The sequence below is a fragment of the Naumovozyma dairenensis genome, chromosome 9, assembly GCF_000227115.2.
Source record: "Naumovozyma dairenensis CBS 421 chromosome 9, complete genome".
NCBI classification, from domain to species: Eukaryota; Fungi; Ascomycota; class Saccharomycetes; order Saccharomycetales; family Saccharomycetaceae; genus Naumovozyma; species Naumovozyma dairenensis.
The window spans coordinates 183,141-207,403 of record NC_016487.1 but is presented as its reverse complement, the minus strand read 5'-3'; the positions used below and the strand labels follow the sequence as shown (position 1 = coordinate 207,403).

At 34.1% G+C, this 24,263-nt stretch overlaps 9 protein-coding genes and 1 non-coding gene across 10 annotated transcripts; 5 read left to right on the top strand and 5 right to left on the bottom strand.

Annotated features, from left to right (window-relative positions):
- Positions 1-8: 8 nt before the first annotated feature.
- Positions 9-1,265, bottom strand: NDAI0I00890 (uncharacterized protein; the record flags this gene model as incomplete). The annotated part of the gene is made up of 1 exon (XM_003671853.1): positions 9-1,265. The coding sequence occupies one exon, from the start codon at positions 1,263-1,265 to the stop codon at positions 9-11; it is 1,257 nt and encodes a 418-aa protein (XP_003671901.1).
- Positions 1,266-1,640: 375 nt separating this feature from the next.
- Positions 1,641-4,307, top strand: SEC27 (coatomer subunit beta'; the record flags this gene model as incomplete). The annotated part of the gene is made up of 1 exon (XM_003671852.1): positions 1,641-4,307. The coding sequence occupies one exon, from the start codon at positions 1,641-1,643 to the stop codon at positions 4,305-4,307; it is 2,667 nt and encodes an 888-aa protein (XP_003671900.1).
- A 232-nt stretch (positions 4,308-4,539) lies between these two features.
- Positions 4,540-5,505, bottom strand: MRM2 (21S rRNA (uridine2791-2'-O) methyltransferase; the record flags this gene model as incomplete). Its single annotated transcript, XM_003671851.1, has 1 exon — positions 4,540-5,505. One exon carries the CDS (start codon positions 5,503-5,505, stop codon positions 4,540-4,542), a length of 966 nt encoding a protein of 321 aa, XP_003671899.1.
- A 904-nt stretch (positions 5,506-6,409) lies between these two features.
- Positions 6,410-6,464, top strand: NDAI0Itrna6P. The gene is given in 2 exon segments: positions 6,410-6,464; positions 6,428-6,464. It is a non-coding gene; the product is annotated as a tRNA-Pro (tRNA).
- A 1,448-nt stretch (positions 6,465-7,912) lies between these two features.
- PCL10 (Pcl10p) lies at positions 7,913-9,544 on the top strand (the record flags this gene model as incomplete). The annotated part of the gene is made up of 1 exon (XM_003671850.1): positions 7,913-9,544. One exon carries the CDS (start codon positions 7,913-7,915, stop codon positions 9,542-9,544), a length of 1,632 nt encoding a protein of 543 aa, XP_003671898.1.
- A 690-nt stretch (positions 9,545-10,234) lies between these two features.
- On the top strand, positions 10,235-13,993 carry ITC1 (Itc1p; the record flags this gene model as incomplete). Its single annotated transcript, XM_003671849.1, has 1 exon — positions 10,235-13,993. One exon carries the CDS (start codon positions 10,235-10,237, stop codon positions 13,991-13,993), a length of 3,759 nt encoding a protein of 1,252 aa, XP_003671897.1.
- Positions 13,994-14,164: 171 nt separating this feature from the next.
- Positions 14,165-18,577, bottom strand: SNT2 (DNA-binding E3 ubiquitin-protein ligase SNT2; the record flags this gene model as incomplete). The annotated part of the gene is made up of 1 exon (XM_003671848.1): positions 14,165-18,577. One exon carries the CDS (start codon positions 18,575-18,577, stop codon positions 14,165-14,167), a length of 4,413 nt encoding a protein of 1,470 aa, XP_003671896.1.
- A 385-nt stretch (positions 18,578-18,962) lies between these two features.
- On the top strand, positions 18,963-20,321 carry CEG1 (mRNA guanylyltransferase; the record flags this gene model as incomplete). The annotated part of the gene is made up of 1 exon (XM_003671847.1): positions 18,963-20,321. One exon carries the CDS (start codon positions 18,963-18,965, stop codon positions 20,319-20,321), a length of 1,359 nt encoding a protein of 452 aa, XP_003671895.1.
- Positions 20,322-20,584: 263 nt separating this feature from the next.
- On the bottom strand, positions 20,585-21,934 carry RSM23 (mitochondrial 37S ribosomal protein mS29; the record flags this gene model as incomplete). Its single annotated transcript, XM_003671846.1, has 1 exon — positions 20,585-21,934. The coding sequence occupies one exon, from the start codon at positions 21,932-21,934 to the stop codon at positions 20,585-20,587; it is 1,350 nt and encodes a 449-aa protein (XP_003671894.1).
- A 506-nt stretch (positions 21,935-22,440) lies between these two features.
- PUS2 (pseudouridine synthase PUS2) lies at positions 22,441-23,427 on the bottom strand (the record flags this gene model as incomplete). Its single annotated transcript, XM_003671845.1, has 1 exon — positions 22,441-23,427. One exon carries the CDS (start codon positions 23,425-23,427, stop codon positions 22,441-22,443), a length of 987 nt encoding a protein of 328 aa, XP_003671893.1.
- Between the last annotated feature and the right edge of the window lie 836 nt (positions 23,428-24,263).

Below are 24,263 nucleotides of genomic sequence, written 5' to 3'. Positions count from 1 at the left end.
ACCCGTCATTATATATACTCGTATCTTTCTTTCGTAATATTCACATTGTCCCATTCTTTCTGAATATCTTTAAATTTGTCAATATTACCATGTATTAACATTGTTCGTTTATCAATGATAGATAAATGTCTCCAAATGAATTTCTTCATTTTCTTAAATAACCTACGACGAAATTTTGGTTTTATTACTGTGATTTTGCCCTTCATATCAATATCATCTTCCAAACTAGAGAAAACTTTTTTCATTGCCATTTGTGGTAGAGAGGTGATAGAAGCAAATTTATTTATAGCTTTATCCATTATCTTTCTTAATATTGAATAATCTTGTAACGTTAAATCATAATTTTCCTCCACATCAATTTCATTATACCATGGTTCAAATTCAATATTATTAAAATATTTCCAATATTCAATAAGTTTTTCATTTATTCCTTTCCTCTCCCATTTAGTAATAGTTTTCGATTGATTAGTATTCTTGGTAACATTTTGGAAAAACGAATTCAATATTTCAACAGGGATATTTGGAGTATTTAAATATGGGACAAATTTTCTCAATTTTAAATTTCTTAACTTAGTCCCCACTTTTTCAAACTCGAACCAGTCGTTACCATAATCATCTGAATAAATAGGCATCAATGGTATCGAATTATTTCTCTTACATATTCGTCCCCCACCCTCCATATTTTCCTCCCCCAATTGAAACTTCCTTGTATTCTTTTTTAAAGATTTTAATGCTTCTTGCCTTTCAAAATCAGTTTCAAATTGACAATAAAAGATCCCACCAACCCAAGATCCAGGGAAAAATAATGAAAATTCCCTTCTTACATATTTCTTCCTTCTTGCCAACTTGAAACATTGCAAACCTGTCATAGTAAAGTTCCCCTCCATTTCAGTCATACAGTTAACACAAATCGGTGTGTCCCAATCAATATCGTCCCTTAAAGGTATTAATCGTTCCCATTGAATCTGTCCATTAAGACAATAAGTCATCTTCAAATAACTATCGAAAATTGGTGGTATCATTGAAATTTCATAATATTTTTGAAACTTAAATCCAGAATATAATAATGTCCTTATCCCAAGTCTTGATAATAATTTTGGTGGTGGTTTTTTCATTATATCTTTGTAGAATGCAATGTATTTTTGAGATTCATTTTCGTCATAATTGATGGTACATAATTTGTCTTGTCTCGGTATGATGCTTGTTTGGGTGAGTTGCAGTAGAAATGTCAACGTTTGAATAATCAAGAGTATTCTAGGGCCCATTTTTAATGTGTTGTACTACTAAGTTACCTGTATATCCTTCCATATATATCTGACTATGTCTTGACACATCTTGGTATATCTTTTTGAATCTCACATTAATTTGTGACGTCCCTTTGATAATGTGACGCAAAACAGTTGTGTGGCCGTGACACACGACAGCCGGGTAACTTTTTTTTATTTATTGGGAAAATCGAAGAAAGTTGAAAACTGAAAACTGAAATAAAGGACAACAATTACATATATACGTAGATACGTCTAGATATATGATTGTTTATGTAACGACAACTACACAGGATACCATTGAATTGTTGAATTGTGATTTACGTTGTAAGACCCCGTCGAGAGAACAATTGACAATTTAATTTTGGAACCAAGATGAAGTTTACACTTAAAGGAGGTGTCTCCTTCACTCATAAGTCCGACAGAGTTAAAGGTATTGATTTCCATCCAACTGAACCATGGGTATTAACCACTTTATATTCCGGGAAGATAGAAATTTGGAACTATGAAACAGAAACTGAAGTCAGATCCATCCAAGTCACAGAAACTCCAGTAAGAGCTGGTAGATTCATTGCCAGAAAGAATTGGGTCATTGTTGGTTGTGATGATTTTAGAATTAGAGTCTACAATTACAATACTGGTGAAAAAATTGCTGATTTCGAAGCTCATCCCGATTATATTCGTTCCATTGCTGTCCATCCAACTAAACCTTACATATTATCTGCTAGTGATGATATGACAATCAAATTATGGAATTGGGAAAAACAATGGGATTTACAACAAACTTTCCAAGGCCATGAACATTTCGTCATGTGTGTAGCATTCAATCCTAAGGATCCAACCACATTCGCATCTGCATGTTTAGATCGTACTGTAAAAGTCTGGTCCCTAGGTCAATCTACTCCAAATTTCACATTGAACACCGGACAAGAAAAAGGTGTGAATTATGTAGATTATTATCCATTACCTGATAAACCATATTTAGTCACCGCATCGGATGATCATACAGTTAAGATTTGGGATTATCAAACTAAATCTTGTGTGGCAACTTTAAGTAAACATACTGCGAACGTTTCATTCGCCATTTTCCATCCCTCATTACCAGTCATCGTCTCAGGTTCCGAAGATGGACAAGTCATTGCTTGGAATTCATCCACTTATAGACACGAAGAAATTGCTAACATGGGGATGGAAAGAGCTTGGTGTGTCGCAACTCATCCTACTGGTAAAAAGAATTACATTGCCGTCGGTTTTGATAACGGTTTCAAAATTATATCATTAGCTAGTGACGAACCAATCATGTCATTGGATCCAGTGGGGAAATTAGTTTGGGCTGGTGGTAAGAACGCTGCTGCGTCAGATATTTTCACTGCAGCTATACGTGGTACTGAAGAAGTTGAAGAAGGCGAACCATTGGCTTTACAAACTAAGGAATTAGGATCTGTAGATACTCTTCCCGAAAAATTAATTCATTCACCAAATGGTAGATTTGTAGCAGTATTGGGTGATAGTGAATATGTCATATATACGGCATTGGCTTGGAGAAATAAAAGTTTTGGGGAAGCTTCAGCATTTGTTTGGGGTCCTGATTCAAATAGTTATGCTGTAATTCAAAGGGGTAAGATTCTTTACTATAAAAATTTTAAATTAGTTCAATCAGTAACATATGGCGGTATATTTGCATACGAATTATTTGCAGGTCCACTGTTAGGTGTTATAGGTACGCGTAGTGGGCTTATGTACGAACCAACTGGATTTTATTTCTACGAATGGGAAACTGGTAATTTCGTTGCAACCATCAATGTCCATCCAAGTGAAGTTATTTGGTCTGATAGTGGAGAATTGCTGATGATTGTTGAAGCAACTGGTAGGGAAAATAATGATTCGAAGGAACCACCTAAGGAACCAAAAAGTTATTCACTCATGTTCAATAAAGAAATATACGAAACTGCATTGCAAAATAATACAGTGGATGCAGAAGAAGGTGTGGTCGATGCCTTTGAAGTTATTGATGAACTAGATGAAAATATTATTTCCGGTAAATGGGTTGGTGATGTTTTCATTTATACGACCAGTTCAAATAGATTAAACTACTTTGTTGGTGGGAAAACTTACAATTTAAATCATTACACTAAAGAAATGTATTTGTTAGGTTATATGGCTCGTGATAATAGTGTTTATTTAGCAGACAGAGAAATCCACATTTATTCTCATAAGGTGTCATTAGAAGTATTAGAATTCCAAACATTGGCATTAAGAGGTGAATTAGAAGAAGCTATGACTTCAGTTTTACCAAATTTGAAAGACAAGGACTCTCTAGTTAAATTAGCAAGATTTTTAGAAAATCAAGAGCATTATGAAGAAGCATTACAAGTATCTCCAGATAGTGATCAGAAATTCGACTTAGCTCTAAAGCTCGGTGATTTGACCTTAGCACATGATTTATTGACTACTGATGATAATGAATTGAAATGGAGATCACTAGGTGATTTAGGTTTAAGTAAATTCAACTTCAAATTAGCTATTGAATCTTATACTAATGCACATGATTTGGAATCTCTATTTTTATTATATTCTTCGTTTAATAATAAAAATGAATTATCAAAATTGGCTCAAGAAGCAGAAAATGAAGGTAAATATAATTTGGCATTCAATTGTTATTGGGTATCTGGTGACATTGAAAGTATCAAGAATCTATTAATAAAGACAGAGAGATTATCTGAAGCTGCTATTTTCTCTCATACTTACGGCTTAAATTCTGATGAGGTTGATGATATTGTCAAACAATGGAAAGAAAAATTAGTACTTGAAGGTAAAGAATCGATTGCGGAAAGAATTAAAACTAATAGTTCTCCAACCGAAGCTCCTTTGATTGATATAGACTCTACGACGACTTCGGTCGCAATTGAAAACGAAGAAGAAGAATTAGTAGATTTAGAATCAGAAGAAGAGGAGAAACAGCAACAAGGAGAACAAGGAGAAGAAGAAGAAGCTGTGCATGTCGAGGAAGAAGAAGCAGTACAGGAAAAAACTGACCTATGAGAAGATTGAAATTGCAAAACATCATAATATCCGAAAAAGAATTTCACTTATTCATATAAGTGGTGGCGCCATGTATATCTAGACATTATATATCTATAAAATAAGTACAGCAACTAATGTTAAAAAAAAATAAAACTAAAAGAAACCATTATATTTTTACACGATCTGCTAGTAGTTGGTGATGAATATATTAAAATTATTGAGTGTTTATTGTGATGATTAATGTATAATTTCAAGTTGTAAAGACGTCGAATTTATCAATGGCTTCATTTTTGTTTAATCCAATAATATAAACTTCTTTCGATTCATTTCTTGAACTTTTGGGTTTAAATCTATAACAATCTTGGAAAACTTTCCGAACTCTTTTCTCGAACAGTTTATCCTCATTACCAGTAAACAATTTGCAAACGAAATTCCCCTTTGGTTTTAAAAGATCTATAGCGGTAATCAATGCAGCATCGCATAAATCAATGGAATGAGCATGATCCCTCACGGTTAGACCTGACGTATTTGCCATCCTAATGTAAGCATTATTAGTAATATTATTCATAGAAAATTTTGAATTAAAATCTTGAGGCCAAGGTGCATACATATCGCTTAAGATAATATCTATTGGACTCTTAATTATCTTACTATTATCATCTGATGAGAAAACTTCCTTATACGTTTCTGTTTCTTTTAAACGTATCAGTTCTTCTTCTAACATATGTTGAAAATATCCATGATTCTTATGTAATTTATCAATGGTATTTAATTTGAAATGTTTGGAATAAAATAATCTTATTAACTCATGAGTCTTTCTAGAGAGGATGTTTGCCTGGATGGCAGACACACCATGTGGAGGAGTACAAGGTAAGATATCTACACCAAGAATCATCGAATCGGGAGATGATCTTGATTTAATGACTTGTGACCAAGCACCGGGAGCAAAGCCAAGATCCAAGATCGATTGAGTCTTAGATTTATTAAAAAGATGGAATTTATCGTCTATTTCAATTAGTTTAAACGCAGCTCTAGATTTTAGATTTTGTAGTTTTGCCTCTCGAGTGTAATGATCATTCCATTGTCTTTCTAACCATCTTGATTGAGAATTTGAGTTGTGCCGGGATATTATCACTTGTTTTAAGCGTGAAAAATCGTTGACGAAAGTTTTCCCCAGATGACTCGGGAGTATATTATTATGGATTATAAATGACATGACGAATGTTTGGAATTTTGGGTTTTGTTGGGTTTTGTTGGGTTTTATTCAATCCTTCTTTCTTGTTATATGCTTTGAAGTCTATCAGATTAAAATTGATGCACTACGCACATACATACGGTTTTCTTCATTGGTATGCGAACTGCACCAAAATGGAAACAGAAGCTGACGTACATTTTAGACTAAATAGAATAACTATAAAAGTAACATGGGACAGTTATTTAGAAAAGAGTTGCTCTAGGTTAGCGATGAGAGTTAATTGTAATGTATACTTTGAAGAAACGTGTTGTAGAATTAATGCCGAACCTCTTAAGTAGGGTTTGAGAGCTACTACAGCTTTACAGCTAGCAAATACACATATAAGACCGTGTTATTGATTAAATGTTACATTTCCTACACAACATCAAGTTGGAGAACCAAGTGCCTACAATGCGTCTCATTTATAGCTTTGCAATTCTAAGTTAACTGCATTAACATAGTCAAACATACAGTCTATCGGTGGAAGAAAGGTAGTCACTTTCACATTGGTCATGCTATTTGAATTAAGACCTTTGATAGCACTTTTCCATGCCCCTTTTGAAGACTAAAATAGTATCGTTCTCAATTTGAAATCTATGTCCTGTCTGTACAGGTTGAGATACTTTGAGCGATTCATGCAGATGTGACATCATTTACATAACGAACGTACCATTGAGATGAGACGGAGTTACTGAGAACGAATAGTCGAGACGGATTCAGTATATGAACTGATGGTCACTTTCACAGTGTCATATTACTTTCTGAGTCGTTGCAGGTATAATTTAGCAGCAGAATACAGATCATGGTGCTATGTGGTTGGCACTGAATCGCCAAAAATCAGAAATTAATAGGGCGTGTGGTCTAGTGGTATGATACCCGCTTTGGGAACTTAAAATCTCAAAATATGCGGGTGGCCCGGGGTTCAATTCCCCGCTCGCCCCTAATTTTTTTTCTATATTTCCTTTTTTGCATTGCCTATCACGTTCTAGGCTATTTGGCCTTTTCCGTGGCGCGTTTCTCGAAGGTGACCAACGAAGTGAACGAGTGAAAATTTTCCATGGCATCGCTTTCTGAATGGGTTCGATGAGTTTCAGCGAATACCATATATATATATAGAGACATTAGAAATAGGTAAAATTTGAATCTAGAAGTTATCTTGATGCTCATTTANAGAAGAGAAGAAAAGAAAATATACAACTAGATCCCTAGGAACCTAGATCATAGAAAGAAGAGAATATCATCACCGAAAGGAACATATTCATCGATAAACATACTACTCACTCTACTCACCTATAGACAGTAATACACATCAATAGGATTGATAGTTATCTGCTATTCATCGAGCTTAGTGTACGTATATTTTAAGAGCTACAAGATACAAGTTTTGATACTGGTAATAATTATCTGTCGGTATAGATCTAACTATTGAGCTTATATTGGATACAGAGATAATAGAATAGTAGATATTGCATTCGTTATCTTCTAATTTCTCAAAAGTAGAAAAACCAAAGATAAGACACATCAGATTCCTAACTCATTATCAAGGTAATCAAGATAATAAGGACACAACTTCACCCAAACTGCTCATAAGAGACGTAAAAGATTTCATATCATAGACGTCTATAATTTTTTTATAAAGGATCAAGGTGCAGGGTAAGTTGACTTATACTCGGCTGTTAAATAAGACTGCGGTTTATATATTATCGCGAGGTAATATATCACAAAATCGTGACATTGCCCAAGGGAGAAAATCTCTGTATTAAGTTGTACCTTTGGATGAACTATTCAATATTCACTGTTATCAAGATAGTATGTTGTTGTTATATTAACGATTTATATACGTAAAATGAAGTAGAATGGACTAATAACACCGCTCCATTTACTTTATGTGCGGGGAAACAATAGTAGGTTCTTTTTTTTCACGAGATATCTTAGAGTAAAATAACCCGTGATGGCAACGACCTTCTGAATCAAAAACCTCGCAATTCATTATTAATGACACAGTATTTGAGAGAGCAGATCAAACATATACACGTAAGCATGTAGCGTACGAAGATGAAGTATAGTTTCGACGGTTCATACATACGTACAAATCACCGATTACCTATGAACCGTCATAACTATAACGGACCACAATGTTCCGGGCGGATAAAAAGAATATCATGGAGTTTTTCCGGGGAAGTTCAGTTTTGAAAAAGATGAAAAATTTTATAGTGACGTTTTATATAATAAAATACCTACGTAGTAGTATCTAAAAAAGCTGTTAGACAAAGAACAAAGAACAAGAACAACGTAGTTCGGAGGAAGAACACCATCATATCTGTCGCTCATTATACAGTAAACGCGGTAATTTGACCAAGCTTTCCCGTCTAAGATTATATCATATACCATGTCCGACCAAGAAGGTGAACGAAATAATGGTACTACAGCTATCGAGCAACGTATACCATCGAAATTAGACCTTAACCAAGTCAGTGATGGTAACTTCGATATCGATATGGATCTATTCTATCATGAGATTCGAAGGCCATTCCAACTTCCATTAAATCCGGATTTCTTGAAGAGTAATAATAATTTTTCAGAACTAAGTGACGGTTTAAACTCTACTACAGGATCAACTCCATTTAATTTATTAAACAACGACACAATTAAGGATGTATACGATGACCGTAATGAGAAAAAAGTCCGTTTTAATGATAATTATGGTGAAGCTGGTGAAGATGGATTGAATACCATTATGGCGCCCAATCCAACAAAACTTATGTCTAGAAATATGAATAACGATGATCATGACGGTAATGATAATTATAATCATAATCACCATCATCATGGAAAGAAAGATGTGGAAGATTTACTACGGTCAGCAAGTCAAGTCAACAACTATATCACAGAGAACTTAGAAAAAATAGATACGTTCAGAAAAGATTTATTATCAGAAAAATCATTATATCGTATCTTCGATGATACTCCAACAACGAGACCATCTACAAGGTCAACATTTGGTGATACAAATATTGATAGCATGGATAGTCTCATTACAACTTCACATCATAGTAGGACTAATATATTCTCTCATATGTCTATGTCTCAATTTGAATCAAGGTCAAGATCAAGATCACCATCATTATCGCCACCTCCAATGATAAGAAGTAATTCTCATGAAATTGAAAATCATTTACGTGTAGCTTCACCATTTAATTTATCAAGATCAATTTCAAGACAGAATAATAATACTAATAATACGCTTGATAATCATAACTTTTTTATGAATAAGAATGATTCCTTAATTGATGGCATAGATACAATAAGTAACGATATCTCAAATTTTTCGATTCAACACTCTCCTGAGTTTAATCATGAAACTTTGCAATTTGAAAATTTGGAAAAACCAATAAAACGTATTCTTTCGAGTCATAATAGTAATGGAACCACTGATGAAGATACTTCTTTATTATCAGCTGATGCATTAAATAAATACTCTAATGATTTCATTGAAATACCACCACAGGAAGCTTTGAATAATTTGAAAGAAACGTTCTCCATCTTTTTAAAACTTTCAAAAAATGACATTCAAGAGAATGAAGCGGCAAGTGATTCCACAATGATAAGGTATTCCAATTTCAAAATGAAAAGTCTTCCATCTTTAACTTTTGAACTTTATCTCGATAGAATACATACTAAATGTGAATATGATTCTCACATTTATTTAATTGCAACATATTTACTACAAACGCTATTTTTAGAAAGAGATTCCACCAGTAATAGTTTGAAATTGAAAATGAAATTAGAATCGACCGAAACACATCGTTTAATTATCGCAACTATAAGAATATCCACTAAACTCTTAGAAGATCATGTACATTCACACGAATATTTCTGCAAAGTGTGTGGGATTTCAAAAAAGTTGTTGAGTAAGTTGGAAATATCATTGTTACTTTGTCTGAAAAATGAGAAATTATTAATGACCAAGAATAAGATGATTGCATCGATCTTGATATTAAAGGAACTGCGAACTATCTAACTAATACGTATATAAAAACATTAACATCATATATTCAATAGCATATTATTTTATAAAGAAAGAAGAGAAAAAAAAAGAGTATTTCCTCTATGGATTCATCGTATTACTGTAAATGCCACCTTATTTTGATCATAGTAAAAGACCATGGCATCTGTTCTGTGTCGTCTTAGAATATCCCGCAGCTCTACCCGATCCAAGATGTGCCAAAAAACAACAAGCATAAGCGAGAATTTCCAAAATTGAAAAATATTTCATTACATGTTTATGGAAACATGCTTTTACTTCAACATGCCTTTCTTATCCATTGAAAAAGCAAAAGCCTTCTTTTTCAATATACTTGCTTTATTTTAGCTATTTACACGAACGGAACATCCCATATTTTGTTTACCATCCTATATTATATTGGTGTCACTAGGATAAAGAAACAAGATCTCATTTGTCAACTTCTACTCTGTATATATCTCGAAGTTGTCAGTTATTCCATATTATTTTACCTGGGATTTTTTACTTTGGATTACCATCCTGGTCGATTCACCATTGATTAACACGAGTACAGCATATAGCTTGAACTTCACACAAGTCCGGTTCGCTGTCTGTAATAATAATACTTTCTAGTATATCTTGGTTTTACCGGAAAGAATACCATCATACCTTTACTTTTTTTCGTTATACTATTAATACCAAAGAAACATGGTACTTTATAAGAGAAAACCAATCATTCTACCTGATCCAAGACCATTACCTCCCGATCTTAACATCTTTGTATGGCATATTGACGAAACCGGTGAATGGTTCCCCACTTATGAAGAATACATTGAAAGATTAGATTTCTATACAAGGCATCATTTTACTTGTGAAATTACTGGGACATCATGTTTAACATTTTTTGAAGCATTAGATAGTGAGGAATCTCAATTCAAATTTGTTGAAGAGAAGTTTCCATTGAAATTAAGAGAGCCCATCGCAAGATTTTTACATTTCAATGGAATTAGAAGATTAGATGCCCTCGTAGAACAAGTCTATTCCAAATTTAAGAACGATTTCTTCCCTGGTGAAATCGTCTATTTAAGAAAGGCAAAAGATTCAAATTCCTCTACTCCACAACCACATGAAGAGACTTCCGCTGAATTAAGTACAAATTCATCTTCTCATACTTATCAACAAAAACCTTACATCATAAAGGAAAAAGTTCAATTCAATCCAACTTACGATCCAGTAACCAATGAAGTCCTTATACCCGGTTATTCCAAATATATGTTAGTTGAAGATGATGCTTCTTCTTCGTCGTCCTTTTCCCATAGACCAAATAATTCAAAAAGATCATTCATAGCTGATCAATCGCAATTTTATAGAGATAGATCAACATTCACCAAACATTTAATTAAATGTTTCTTCAAGATTACTTTACAAAGAGCTTCTACGAAAATGGGGGCTCCATGGTGCGTTAAGAAGGAATATTTGATGATGTACGGTTTAACAATGGATTGGCCTGAAGATATGTTGAAATTTAAAGATGATGAACCAGCTCTACCGCAGTTGTCTCCTCCTTCTCAAGTTAAGCATCTAGCTGTTAAGGATGAAGTTCCATTAAACAACAACGATAGTAGTAATAATAATGAAATAGCCCCTGTTGATGAGTTATCTGATAAATCTATTAGTAAGGAAATGAAACAAGCCAAGAAGAAACAGACGAATAAAAAGAAAAAGAAACCTAAAAAAACGAAGGAAGATAAAGAAATGGAAATGGAAGTAGAAACTGAAGCAGAAACTATAAATACCAGCGTTGGAAAAATGGAAGCCGATGATCTGAATCGTGCTGTCATGAATGATAATGATACTGATATTGAAGTAGATATAGATGAGGATTCAATTAATAAAAAAGGAACGAAAACTAAAAAAAGGAAAAAAACAAAAGAGAAAGAACCGAACAATAATAAAAAGAAAAAGAAAACTAAAAAGGACAAAATATCTGAATCAGACAAACCAGAAATTGACAATAAAGAGAATAAACTCGAAAATAATAACGATCAAAGCGAAGTAGACGCACGAGATGTTGTCGAAAACAAAGTTGAATCAACACCTGCTCCTCCTCCTGTGCCTGTTATTACCAGTATAGTAGATGATTTGAAATTACCATACACAGGACCACCTAAATCTGGAACTTTCCATCATTTATACTACTATAATGAAAATTTAGAACTTATCCCAATAACATCCAATCCAAATAAATTTCATTACTTTAAGGATTTTCAAAAAATTCTACAAATTTATCAATTTCTAAACACTTTTAACCATCAAATTTTCCTTTCTTATTTTAATTTGGACCAATTTATTACTTCATTGAAATGTACAGATCCATCTGAATTAAATGGTGAACTTGTAAAAATAACATTGAACCGAAACGATGAAGAAGATGTTGATGATGATGAAAATGAAGTGTTGTCTACGTGGGAAAGGAACCCAAGAATTAGAAAATTAATAAATGACAAAAACACCTGTCAAGGTAGGATAACGTACAAAATATTGAAAAGTGAAGATGCTAGCGATGATGTATTGGATAATTTCAATAATAATGGCTCAGCTCTCCTCATTGAAGCATTTGTTTCATTGTTACGTCTTTTTGTCAATGAAGAAGGTGAATGGACCTGCGTCATTAATGATGACTATCTTACAAATAAAGGTTTTATAGACAAGAATGGAACAGAAGATGAGGATGATGATGAGGAGGATAGCGATGAGCTTGATCCGATCATTGAAAAGTGTTTGAATTACAGAAATGTGAACTGGGTTGAAAGATTGCTTAAGAGGCAATTTAATAATGGCCATTGGTTAATTATATTGTTAGGAATTATGCAAGATTCCTCCAGGATTGCCAAATATTCAACATTCATTAAAGACTTTAAATTGAAGGTGTTACCAAACGATATCTCATCAACTCAGCTTCCGAGACAATTGTGGAGAAATTTTTGTACGCAACTTTCCTTGTCTGAAAAGGTAACAGCCTTATGGATACTAGTGGACCTAGTAACCAATTATTCGAATGATATCAAGACAGCGGTAGATGACTCTATGGATTTGTGTACACAAATTAGAAGTGAAAGGTTTCGAATTTCAAGAGATTTAAAATCAGAATCGGTGCGGTTATCGACTTTGAAAGAAGAGGATCCAACTTACCTTGAACAAAAAGAGAAAGTTGACCTATTACAACGAGATAAGAACACCCTTGATAAAAGAGTAATGGAGCATGATCTGCAAAGATTGAAACATCTGGGTTTAGATAGGTACGGTAATCGTTATTTTTGGTTTGATATAACTGGTATTCAATTAGAAGAAGAAGTTGACGGTAACAAAACTTCATCTAGTAACTATCACACAGGTAGAATATGGGTGCAAGGACCAAGTATATCCACAGCAGAATTTATATTGAATATCACAGAACAAGAGATTAAAAAGTGGATGAAAATTTCATCAGATAACGGTAAAATAGCAGCTACAAGAGAAGTCTTTGGAGTGTATAGAGACGATTCAGGTGTTTTTTACCAAGTTTTAGACAATGATACACAAGTAGAACTAGTAAATTCAGAAGGTGTGTTTAACTCATTACTCGAATTGACTCCAATACAGAAAAAAATTATTGATGAAACTCCTGAGTGTCTCTTATTGGATGAAAATCAATGGTATTCAATTGAGAATTTTGATGATTTTTCCGCATTCATTGATTGGTTCGACACATGGGGGAGGAAAGAACATGACTTATTAAGGCAGTATAAGACAGTGAGTCAATTGATTGAAGACTCTTTTAAAAAAAGACATATATCACTGGCCATTTTAGATGAAAAAGAAATAGATTTATTAAAAGAATTTGACAAAAACGAATTTTTTGAAAGAGAATTGGATATCGAACTTAACGAAACCCAGAGAGCTGAGACTGAAGACGATAGAAAGCACCTTGAAGAGGAGAAGGAACAAGAAACAACCTTGGAGAAGATTGACAATGACCTAGATGACCTTGCTGACCAAATCATGAAGTTAGATGACTTATCGAAGACAAGGAAGAACTTGAATACGATAGCTCAACTTGAACAAGAGCGAGATGATTTACTGGCCAGAAGACAAGAAATAGTAAACTCACAATCGCTTGGCGCAAGGATATTAGCTCGTTCTGAAAAGAAAAGAAACAAACAATTGATAGCGAATAAACTATCAAAGCAAACTGAAATACTGACGGATCTATTGAATTATAGGCACTTTGTAATGATGGATGATACCATTAAATGGGAAAATCATTTAAGCAAGGAATTCTTAGGGGCTCCTTTACGTAAAAATGCGTCATTTGGCAAAAGGGGCCCTAATATTCGACTTTATTCCATCGACGAGAAGTTGAAAAATATCCTTGACGAAACATCACGAACTTCATCACCCACAGTTATGACCCAATCCTCTATATAAAGCAAAGGACGAATAAATAAGCATACATAAAAGCATACTAAAAAAATAAGAACTCATAAACATAATTCACAGTATGTATTTTTCTATAATGATTATATCTGGTAAGTGGGTAGACGCCATTACTGTTGATATTCAAGAGGTGTTTAGAACTTCTATTGATAATGGCGCATTTCAATTCTTTTCGCCATCTTTTACCGCATTGGTACTTAATAAAGTAATCTTTATATCTTCAGGTATTGCATTTAGTTCCATAAAGTTAACACGCTGCGGAGTAGAATCCTTCTCACTTTTCTTCATACTCTTTGAAGATTGTAAGACAGTACACGCATGGCATATATTATCACGATACCAGAAAATACTCTCTGTAGTGGAGCAGTAAACACATTGTTTCGTATTGCTGGAAACATAGTCGTTCTCAGGGACTTGGCTAGGCGATAACGTTAGCGATTCGTTTTTATTACTTTTCTTGTGCCACAAACTTTGTTCAATATATCTATTGCATACCGTGTTAGTATTGGAAGTTTCTTTATATGCCCTCCAATAAAGTTGCATAACACCAATATCATCGATTACTGAAGTTAATTTCAAACAATCCCCTGGCAAGTCAGGACTGGTATGATTGCTGCAGATTATAGCAGGTTTGAGAATATAATATTCATTGGTTTCCTTATTAAAAATCTTTCGACGTAACTTATATGTAGAATCCACGATCTCTCGAATAAACCACAGATCATGTAGATTTGATTCTTGCGCACATGTAACATGGACATTGGAATTACAACATTGACATTGCAAGAGGCCGCCACCATTTTGCTGGCAAATATCACATTTGTTTGCTCTATTTTTCATAATGGTACTTACTGTATTACAAATTGGTTGAAGTTTATTGCTATTTTGAACTTTGATATCATCATTAAAAAGAGCACAAATTACATGGCACCATGCACCGTCTATAGTTGGTTTCAATGCATTAACACACGCATTAGATTCACTGATTTTATAAACTGTGTAATCCAAATCCTTTGAGTAACATAAGCAACAACTGTAAGTGGTTGAGATTATTGGATTGAGGTCATTAGAGCATGGGTCACATAACCACTTATAATTATTTGGAACCGAGAGCATTACATCATTTTCTTTCTTTTGTGGGCCAGTACCATAGCAAGAACCATGTACATTTAATCCACAGTTTGTACATTCTAAACAGTCGTTAAATAGCCCTTGTTCTTTGCATATAGAACAACTAAATGTTTTCCCCGGTATGTTAGAAGATATTTCTGTCACAATAGAAGAATCTGTAGCTCTGGTCTTGACATTCAAGTCTTGCAGAACATTATAAGGCCTAACATTTCCATATATTTTTGTCATTTCGTGATATGTCGAAAGGACATTTGTTGTGTTGCTATTATCTAGTACAAGAGGAATGTAGGGTTCATATGGTATAGTAGTATAATCTTTGTCTCCATTTGAGTTATCCATTTCATTCCCAGTTGCTACCTTTTTATCACTTGGCAGGGGTTTGCCAGCACCTCTTCTTCTAGAATTCAGGGTTTGCAAAATATTGCTATCAAGTTGAACATATTGGAAGTTTTTATCAACAGTTATTTTACCTTGCGTTTCCTTCTCTAAAGGAATGGGCAACTCTAAATTGTTCTGTGGGAGTGCTGCAACTTCTGGTATCTTAACCTCATCATCTTGAGTTTCTTCAATTTTTCTTTTCAAGGGCCGTTTCTTTGATGTCTTAGTTGTCGTTTTGCTCCCTTCTGAAGGTAGAGTTATCACCTCCTCATCATCAGTATCTTTTTGTAAGGATATTATTTGTTTTATCTTTCTCATATCATTTTTTTTCTGCTTTTCCGTTTTTACTTCGATATCTTTCAAGAAGTTTTCCAAGTTTGTTCTCATGACATCTAACCGAAATTCGTCTTTCTTAAATGGTCTATAAACCATCTTATAAAGCAACCCATGGAAAGAGATAGCGTGTCTTCTTAATTTCAGCAGAGTCTTACGATCATCCATTGCTTTCAAACGTTGTCGAGCAATTAACTCGGAATCTTGGACTAACTCCCATTCTAAGTGCTTATTATGTGCTTGTTCTGGTGACGATGCAAATCCATTTATATTGGTAACTTCTAGAATTGATTCTAATGAAGAGTTGAAGGCTGCTGTACTTGTTCCTGCTAACTTTTTTAAAACATCGAGGGGGGGCTGCCACCTAATGGCATACCTTCTCCATAATCTTGCACATCTAATACATAATGCACCAAGTGGCCCATCGTCATTATTCTTTAAAGTGGATTCTACCTTTTCATTAACACCTTTTTGTATTCTATTTCTGATTATTTCTTCATCAGAGCCACCTGTAACTTTATACCACATTGGAGAATAATCCACTGTACAGAACATACATACAAATGAAGTGTTGGACAGCGACAAGTTCTCTGTATCGAAAGATGAATCATCAATATATTTGTATTCGGGTTGGTCATGCCTTCTGACAATAGATTTTCGGAGATGATCACGATATGCGGTTTCCACTTCTAATTCTGTACTTTCGTTACCAATTCCATTTGATGCACGCCCTTCTAATTCCGGTAAGGAATAGAGCTTCTTGGAAGCTTCGATTTTTTCCTTAGATTTACCACGAACCTGTAAACCTCTTGTTGATTTCTTCCAATTATAGAAAAACCTAACGATCATAGCCATCGGTTGAGTTTTAACTTCTTCGCAAACAGGCCTTAATTCACCACCATATTTTCTAACTGCGTCTTCGAACCGCTTTAGTTCTTCCGGCGTAAATGTTGGCTCTTTCAATAAGTCTCTAGTTAAAGTACTCCCACATTTTTTGAGCGCAGCTGCTGTATCATAATCACATTCTACTAAAGTAGTAACAACATAATCTAAGAAATTACATCTTTCAGGGAAAACATCAATAGAATCGGGTATACTTTCTTTACAGTTCCGAAGATATGAGTCAAATTCTTCCATCTTGATCTTACTGGCATCAAACTTCCATAAAAGTTTTGCTGTATCATCGGCATCATCACCTCTTTCCACTCTATCTTTAGCATCAGTGTTGGGACCGTCGACGTATGGTTCCAATTTCCATTTTTCGAGGTTATTACAACCTGTCCACTGGTAGCGGGTACCAACACGAGAACATTTGAAAGGATATGGAGCAAAGAAGTTTTCATCCAACACATCGTACACATGGCATACTATTGATTGACCCAAGTATTGAAACCAACAATTTTCTTTATTATAAAGTATATTAGAACGAATCTTTTGAATAGCTATTGCATCGATCTTATCTTTGTTATCCAAAATTGCTTTTTTATCCAAAGTTTCTTCCTTTTCTAGTAAGGCCAATGATTCCGATGTGTTTTCTTGACGTTTCAGGCAATTGAAACAAATCCATACTATACCCTTATTTGGTTTTCTTTCTAATGGTGGATCCAGGCAATACAAATGGGCCATAACTTTGCATTCATCACAACACAAACTTTGGTTACCTTGGCACCATTCTTTACAAAAATAGCACCTTGAATCCCAATTACTTCGTTCTTCATTTGGCATGTTTCGGCTTAAATCAATGTTAGCTTTTTCTTTGAATACATATTTTTGGAGGAATTGTTCAAGAGGAAAATTCTCTTCAACAAAGACAAATCTAAATCGTTTATTCAAAGCATATAAAAACGATGATCTGCTATTCAAGGTATTGAGCAACTTAGTTGTACTCAACACATTATAATAAGTCAGTGTAAATCGATCAAATAATTGATCAAAGAAGAACACATTCGGTCTCACAATCGTTTCCAATTCATTGGGTAAAACGTCCCTCCATTCATCTTTATGTAGTACTAAACACTTCCCACGGTATGAGCCGATGGGACAAATATCCTCATGTAACGATGCATAAACTAACCTCGAATCAAAATTTTCAGTCATTCTTTCCCTAATGTCCCTCGGACGATAATACCAATTCATATTTACATTAAAGTATTTAGCTGGGAAAGAATCGGTAAGTTTTTTACCGTTATCGATTAGGTCAGCAAATTCTTGCTTGGCCACAAATTCTACAATTCTCCCAATATAGTAAGGTTCGCCTGGTGGTTCGGAGACCATATAGATTGTTTCATCTTTCTTTAACAAGATAGCTTCGTCGTTGAATAACACTTGTGTTTTGATATTTACGAGGGCGTCATCTAACTCTAGGACGTTAGAAAATCTACTATCCTTTCGGAACGATGGAGGTATAGTTGGTATTAGATTCCAGCTCAATGTCTTATCTGTAATATATTTTTGATACTTGGACTTCGAGGACTTGGTACCACTAACGTTGGTGCTGCTATTGCTATGACTATTTGATGGTGTACTTTTCCTGGAATTGCCACCTGAAGCCGGTTTCTTAAGAGAATTACTTGAGCTGCCACTTGGACGTGAAGTTTCTTTTTCAAATTGCAAAAGTCTTCTTGCCAATTCTTGATCAGCATCCTTCTCACTGTAATTTATCTCCTTACCTCTAGGCCTTCTCTTGGGCTGATTCCTTTGTTCTTGGTCTTGACTACTACTACTACCCATCATCTTTTCAAAAAAAAAATTATGTTGTTAAGTTATAGGTCCTGTAATACCCTTGCTAAATATAGTTATTGCTAGTCTCTTATTTATATGATAGTGCCTTCACCTCAGCTCTTCGCTGCTATAACTTGATGGTAAAGGTGATGTTGATTTTTTGACAAGGCTTTCTTTACATGTTGTAGTCGATGAAATTGAAAAATTATAGAGCTGTTCACCATAAAAGTCCTCAAGAAGCAAAGGGACGATATTTGAAACGGAAACGCATACACAGTGAGTAAGTGGAAGTACTATAATTTAGTTGGCTCATTACAAAAGACTGTCTGTTTATACCTAGACATAAAAAGTTTTTAATTTTCCAACACTCCATCAAAGGCTTCTTTTTAATTCAAAAATGGATAACAGGGCAGCACCAGAAATTCCAGGGCTCATCCAGCCAGGAAATGTGACACAGGATTTAAAGATGATGGTTTGTAATTTATTGAATTCACCCAAACCATTAAAGACATTCCCAGGCTCACAACCTGTCTCCTTCCAACATTCAGATATGGAAGAGAAATTAATGGAAAAGGATTATTACGTATGTGAGAAAACTGATGGTTTACGTGTATTGATGTTGATCTTGATCAATCCTATCACACGTGAACAAGGAACATTCATGATAGATAGAGAAAACAATTATTATTTGGTAAATGGGTTTCGTTTTCCTATTATGTATAAGAAAAAGAAGGAAGAATTATTAGAGAAATTACAAGATGGTACCATTATTGATGGTGAATTAGTTCTTCAGACAAACCCGGCTACTAAAATGAAAGAATTAAGATATTTAGCTTTTGATTGTTTGGCAATTAATGGTAGATCTTTGGTGCAATCTCCAACAGATAAGCGGTTGGGTCATTTGAATAATGAATTCTATATGCCATATTTCGAATTAAGAAAGTATTATGAACAAGACTATTGTAGAACATTTCCGTTTAAAATATCGCCCAAACGTATGGATTTTAGTTATAGATTGATGCGAGTGGCTGACTCGTTGGATAAGTTACCGCATATGTCAGATGGTCTTATTTTCACACCTATATCTTTGCCTTATCAATTAGGTGGGAAAGATTCTAATCTATTGAAATGGAAACCAGAAGAGGAAAACTCAGTCGACTTCAAATTGATTCTGGATATTCCTATGGTCGAAGATCCATCTTTACCTAAGAAGGATCCCAACAGATGGTACTATAATTATGATGTTAAGCCGACTTTCCAATTACACGTATGGTTAGGTGGAGCTGATGTTAACACGAGATTGGAACATTTTGATGAACCGTTTAGTAAGAAAGAACTTGATTTATTGGAAAGAACTTATAAGAAATTTGCTGAACTGAATATAAGTGATGAGCATTGGCAAGAGTTAAAGAATATGGAGGAACCTTTGAATGGTAGAATTGTAGAATGTACGAAAGATCAAGAAACAGGACAATGGATAATGTTGAGATTTAGAGATGATAAATTGAACGGTAACCATACTTCGGTCGTTCAAAAAGTTCTAGAGAGTATCAATGATTCCGTTACAATAGAGGATTTGGGAGATGTTGTCCCTCGAATTAAATCTGCTTGGGATGAGAGACATAGACACAAAGCGGAGACATCTAGAAATGCATCGAATGGGAATTCTACCTGGTCTCAGCCAGCGGTAGCTGTTGCAAGGCCTACTGCTGACGAAGCACCAAAATATGTCGATGAAGGCGATTGGTCTGATTAGTCAAAAAGTAGACTACGAACAATATTTCTTACATAATATAAGTTAATAAATGCTGTGATATATTCAAAGAGAAAAAGTAATCGTAGTTGTTTCAAGAAAACACTAAGATCATTTTCAGTGTCAACAAATTCGTTGCTTCAACAGCAAGACAGAATTGTTTTTTTTATATGTTTAGAATATCTAGATTATATACAAGATTATTTATTCGGTCGAGTATTTTACTTTAACAGTGGGATACTGTATGGGTCTAGTTCTCCCTACTTTCATCTATGTTGCAACACAACACTTTTTAACAACTCCCTTGGATTCCCATTGCCACTTAGAAAATATTTTTCATCAGTTAATTCTTCTAATGATTTGTTGTCGACATCTCTATTTAACACAATCTTTGATTTCAAATAAAAGTCTAACAATATCCGTACTTCATCTTTATTCAATTTACTTACTTGAAACTCCTTTACACCACCTTTTTGTAATAACTCTGCGAATTTAGGTTCATAATGATATCTTGTAATATAAGGATCATGGGGCAATTTATTGAGGGCTATAGGTAATGTTCTATTGGTTCTATCTACACCTGAAATGCTCAATATAACGGCACTTTTAGGGTTGGCAAAGGAAACAGTGCCAGAAACAATATCCATGATAATTTTCCCTAATTGTAAATCCAATAAATATATCTGTTTATTTTCTACATTTCTATAATTTGAGAATGCACCCGTTAAGATTCTGGAGAAATTGTCTACCGTAAAGTAAATTGGAGTAGTGTCTTGTAAAGTTAATTCGCTAATTATAGCAGAGAACTGTTCACCTAAATGACGTGGTTGTGTCTTTAAATTCAACAAATCAAACAGACTGTTTTTAGCTGGATGTAAAGTGACGAAGGGACGACTCAAAGCGTCTTTAGGGCTTGCATTCGATAGTTTATAGCTATTTTTCAATTTTAATGACTGGAATAGCTTAGGGTCATTACCTTTCAATATTTTCCTTATGAGTTTTTTCAGATACATTGGTTGAATGTATAAGTTCGAAGATTCCTCATAGAAGTAGCTATTCGAACCATTTAAGAATAATTCAGGGTAAGATATATGAACGGATATTATATTGTTATCGACAGCAGAGGCTTGTACTTGAGATAATAGTACGCTCTTGCCAACACCAGGTTCTCCCGTAAGGATATATTTCCTGTCTTTCGATTCTTTCAAAAGATTAATAAACTTTTCAGTGGAGTCCTTCCTTATTAATGATATAGGTTTTGGAAATAATTCATTGTATTGATTTTTCTTGAAGGCACCTAAATGTGTCAATGCTTTATATTGGTCATTGGAATAGGAGACTACAGTATTCAAATAAGAATCTAATTTCTTTGTTTGGAATATTGGCAATTCCACGGCTTCTGCATTCTTATTGAAACCAGCGGTATGAATCGTATCAATCCATTTCTTATATAATGTTCCTGATCCTATTCTTTTTGGAGCCGGTCTTTTACTGTTGCTGCTACCACTACTGCTACCAGTCGTTTTCCTCGAGAAACCTTGTGCTTTACCCTTTGGAGGTGGACCTGCTTTCGCTATAGCGGTCACCGATAGTTTTCTTATTTGAGTATTGATCATATTTTGTAATCTTTAACAGTTGCTAGTTTTCAAAAGGGCAATAAGTCACCTTAGAAACGATTATTCGTGATGGTTTAGTCTCCCTCTTATCTAGCTACTTCTCTATACCTTATTTATAGAGCTCTTTCTAAAGCAAAGGGAGCAGACAATATTTCCTCATTTAAGTTTTGTATTTTCAAATAACAAAACAAAACTATATCTTGCAAAGCAACGCGTTACAAAACTATTGAAGGATACCTCATAAGGAAGGGAAAGAATAACGAGCAGAATAAGCCTAAATATTCATCTACGCAAGGTAGTTAATGTACATTATTTACAAAATATCTATAAAAATATTATTATTTACAATGTTCTTTTCAAAAATTCTTGAAGAATGATATCTGATTGATTCGGAAGTTCTTTCTTGCCCTTTTCACTTCGAATTTGTCTTATTTTCTCAGGCAAAAGATCCATATATGAATTGAATTGAACGAACTCTGACATATGGTTATATATTTCTGGATATATTATTTTTTTTTGAAATCATTCATTTTCTTTCTATATTGGTTGAATTCGATAGGTGAGTATCCGAGTTTGATTAATTTTTCATTGTATGCATCGAATATGGGGAAATCAAGAAGTAATCCTGAAGCAGGTGCGTTAGGAATGTACACTTTTATATCTGTAGCGAAAAGTGAGTTTACTGTAGATGAAGGATAATCGTACCGTGTCAAATATATTGCTAAAGATAACATTTTTCTGATCTGATTCATCATGAATGATTGGCCGTGCAATCTAACTGATATCCATTCTATATTATTCATATCCACAAGTGGAGCGATTATAATTTTTTTAACATATCTTTTACAAGATAAGTCTGTGGACGTTTTCTTCACTGTGAAATTATGAAAGTTATGTGATCCGATATACTGATTTGATACATTTTGAAATTTATTAAGTATTGTATCAGAAACTCTATATTTTTTCAAAATATCCAAATTCAAAGGACCCCTCGTTACAGTATTGTCCAATACACAAGCAGGTAGCAAGTATTCATACCATCGAGAGCTACAAACTTTCCTACAATTAAAGGATTTATTTATTCTTCTAATATCCCAGATTTTTAATCCAGATCCAGATTCTGATAGCACACCGTTAAGTTTAGTTTTCAATTCATTTAAAGTGTTTGGATCCTTCATAAGAACCTTCAAAGATATCAAATTACCAGCAGCATGGACTCCTTTATCTGTCCTTGCGGTTCTCATTAATCCATTCTTACTTATATCCAATGAATTTTTTTCAGATATCGCATCTACAGAAACCAAGGCATTGAATAATGTAGACTCTATAGTTTCTCTGGGAGGATTATATTGCATTCCATAATATCCTGTTCCTCGATAACCTAACATTATGGCTACTCTACGTTTAGGGATCTTTCTTATAACCTCATTCGTCGTCGGTGTTGTTCCAAGCAGTGTCTTCTTGATCGATGAGAGTATCGCTTTTAAAGACATATCATTCTAACTTGCCAAGGTCATACAACTGGCCTCTGATAGCATTATTATCTTGGTCCAAAATGGTTCTTTTATAAGTATTTCTCTACGTCCTGCGTGGTTGTGGTTGTTGAAGAGCTGGAGTGAACTAAACAACGAAAAGTAAGATTTTACTTTGTTGAGCGTTAGATAATTTGTGTCCGAAAAATAATGACAGCCATTAAATATCTGACGTATTGGATTTTGAAAAGGATAGCGTAAATTAAAAGAACCCACTGTAAGACAGACCTAGAGGAAACAGTTTATGGGAATAAGTTCCGTATGAGAAGGTTCTTTCTGGTAAACATTCGAAAGAAAAACTGTTATGGAAATCTCGGATCCTTTTTAAAGAGCAAAACCTCTTTTTATTGCCAATTTTTGTTTTAATAAAGGATACTATTTATTTGTAGAGTGACTTTTTCACACTTGGATTATGAAAAATGCAGGATGTATACTATTTAAAAGGAACCATAAACTGTATTAATGGTATACTGTTCAAAAAATTTGTGATATCAAGGTATTAGCCATGTCCACATAGTTAACTACCAAGAATTGTTCGTACTTTGGTTTGTGGCATGGTAGTTTTATTTTCTTGCTTATAGGAAAAATGAAGTCCGTATCTTTGGTAATTTTAGAAGGGAGAAGTTTCTAAAATTATTTAGTGCCTATTTTAGTTAATTTATTTACTTTTCACTCCAAACTATTAAACTTTTCCAAATTTCGAACCTAATATTGAAAGTACAATTTTATTACTCCAAATATAAACAGAAAAATAATAATATTCTTTTAGAACTTCCTCCTTGGATAATTTTGGAAGG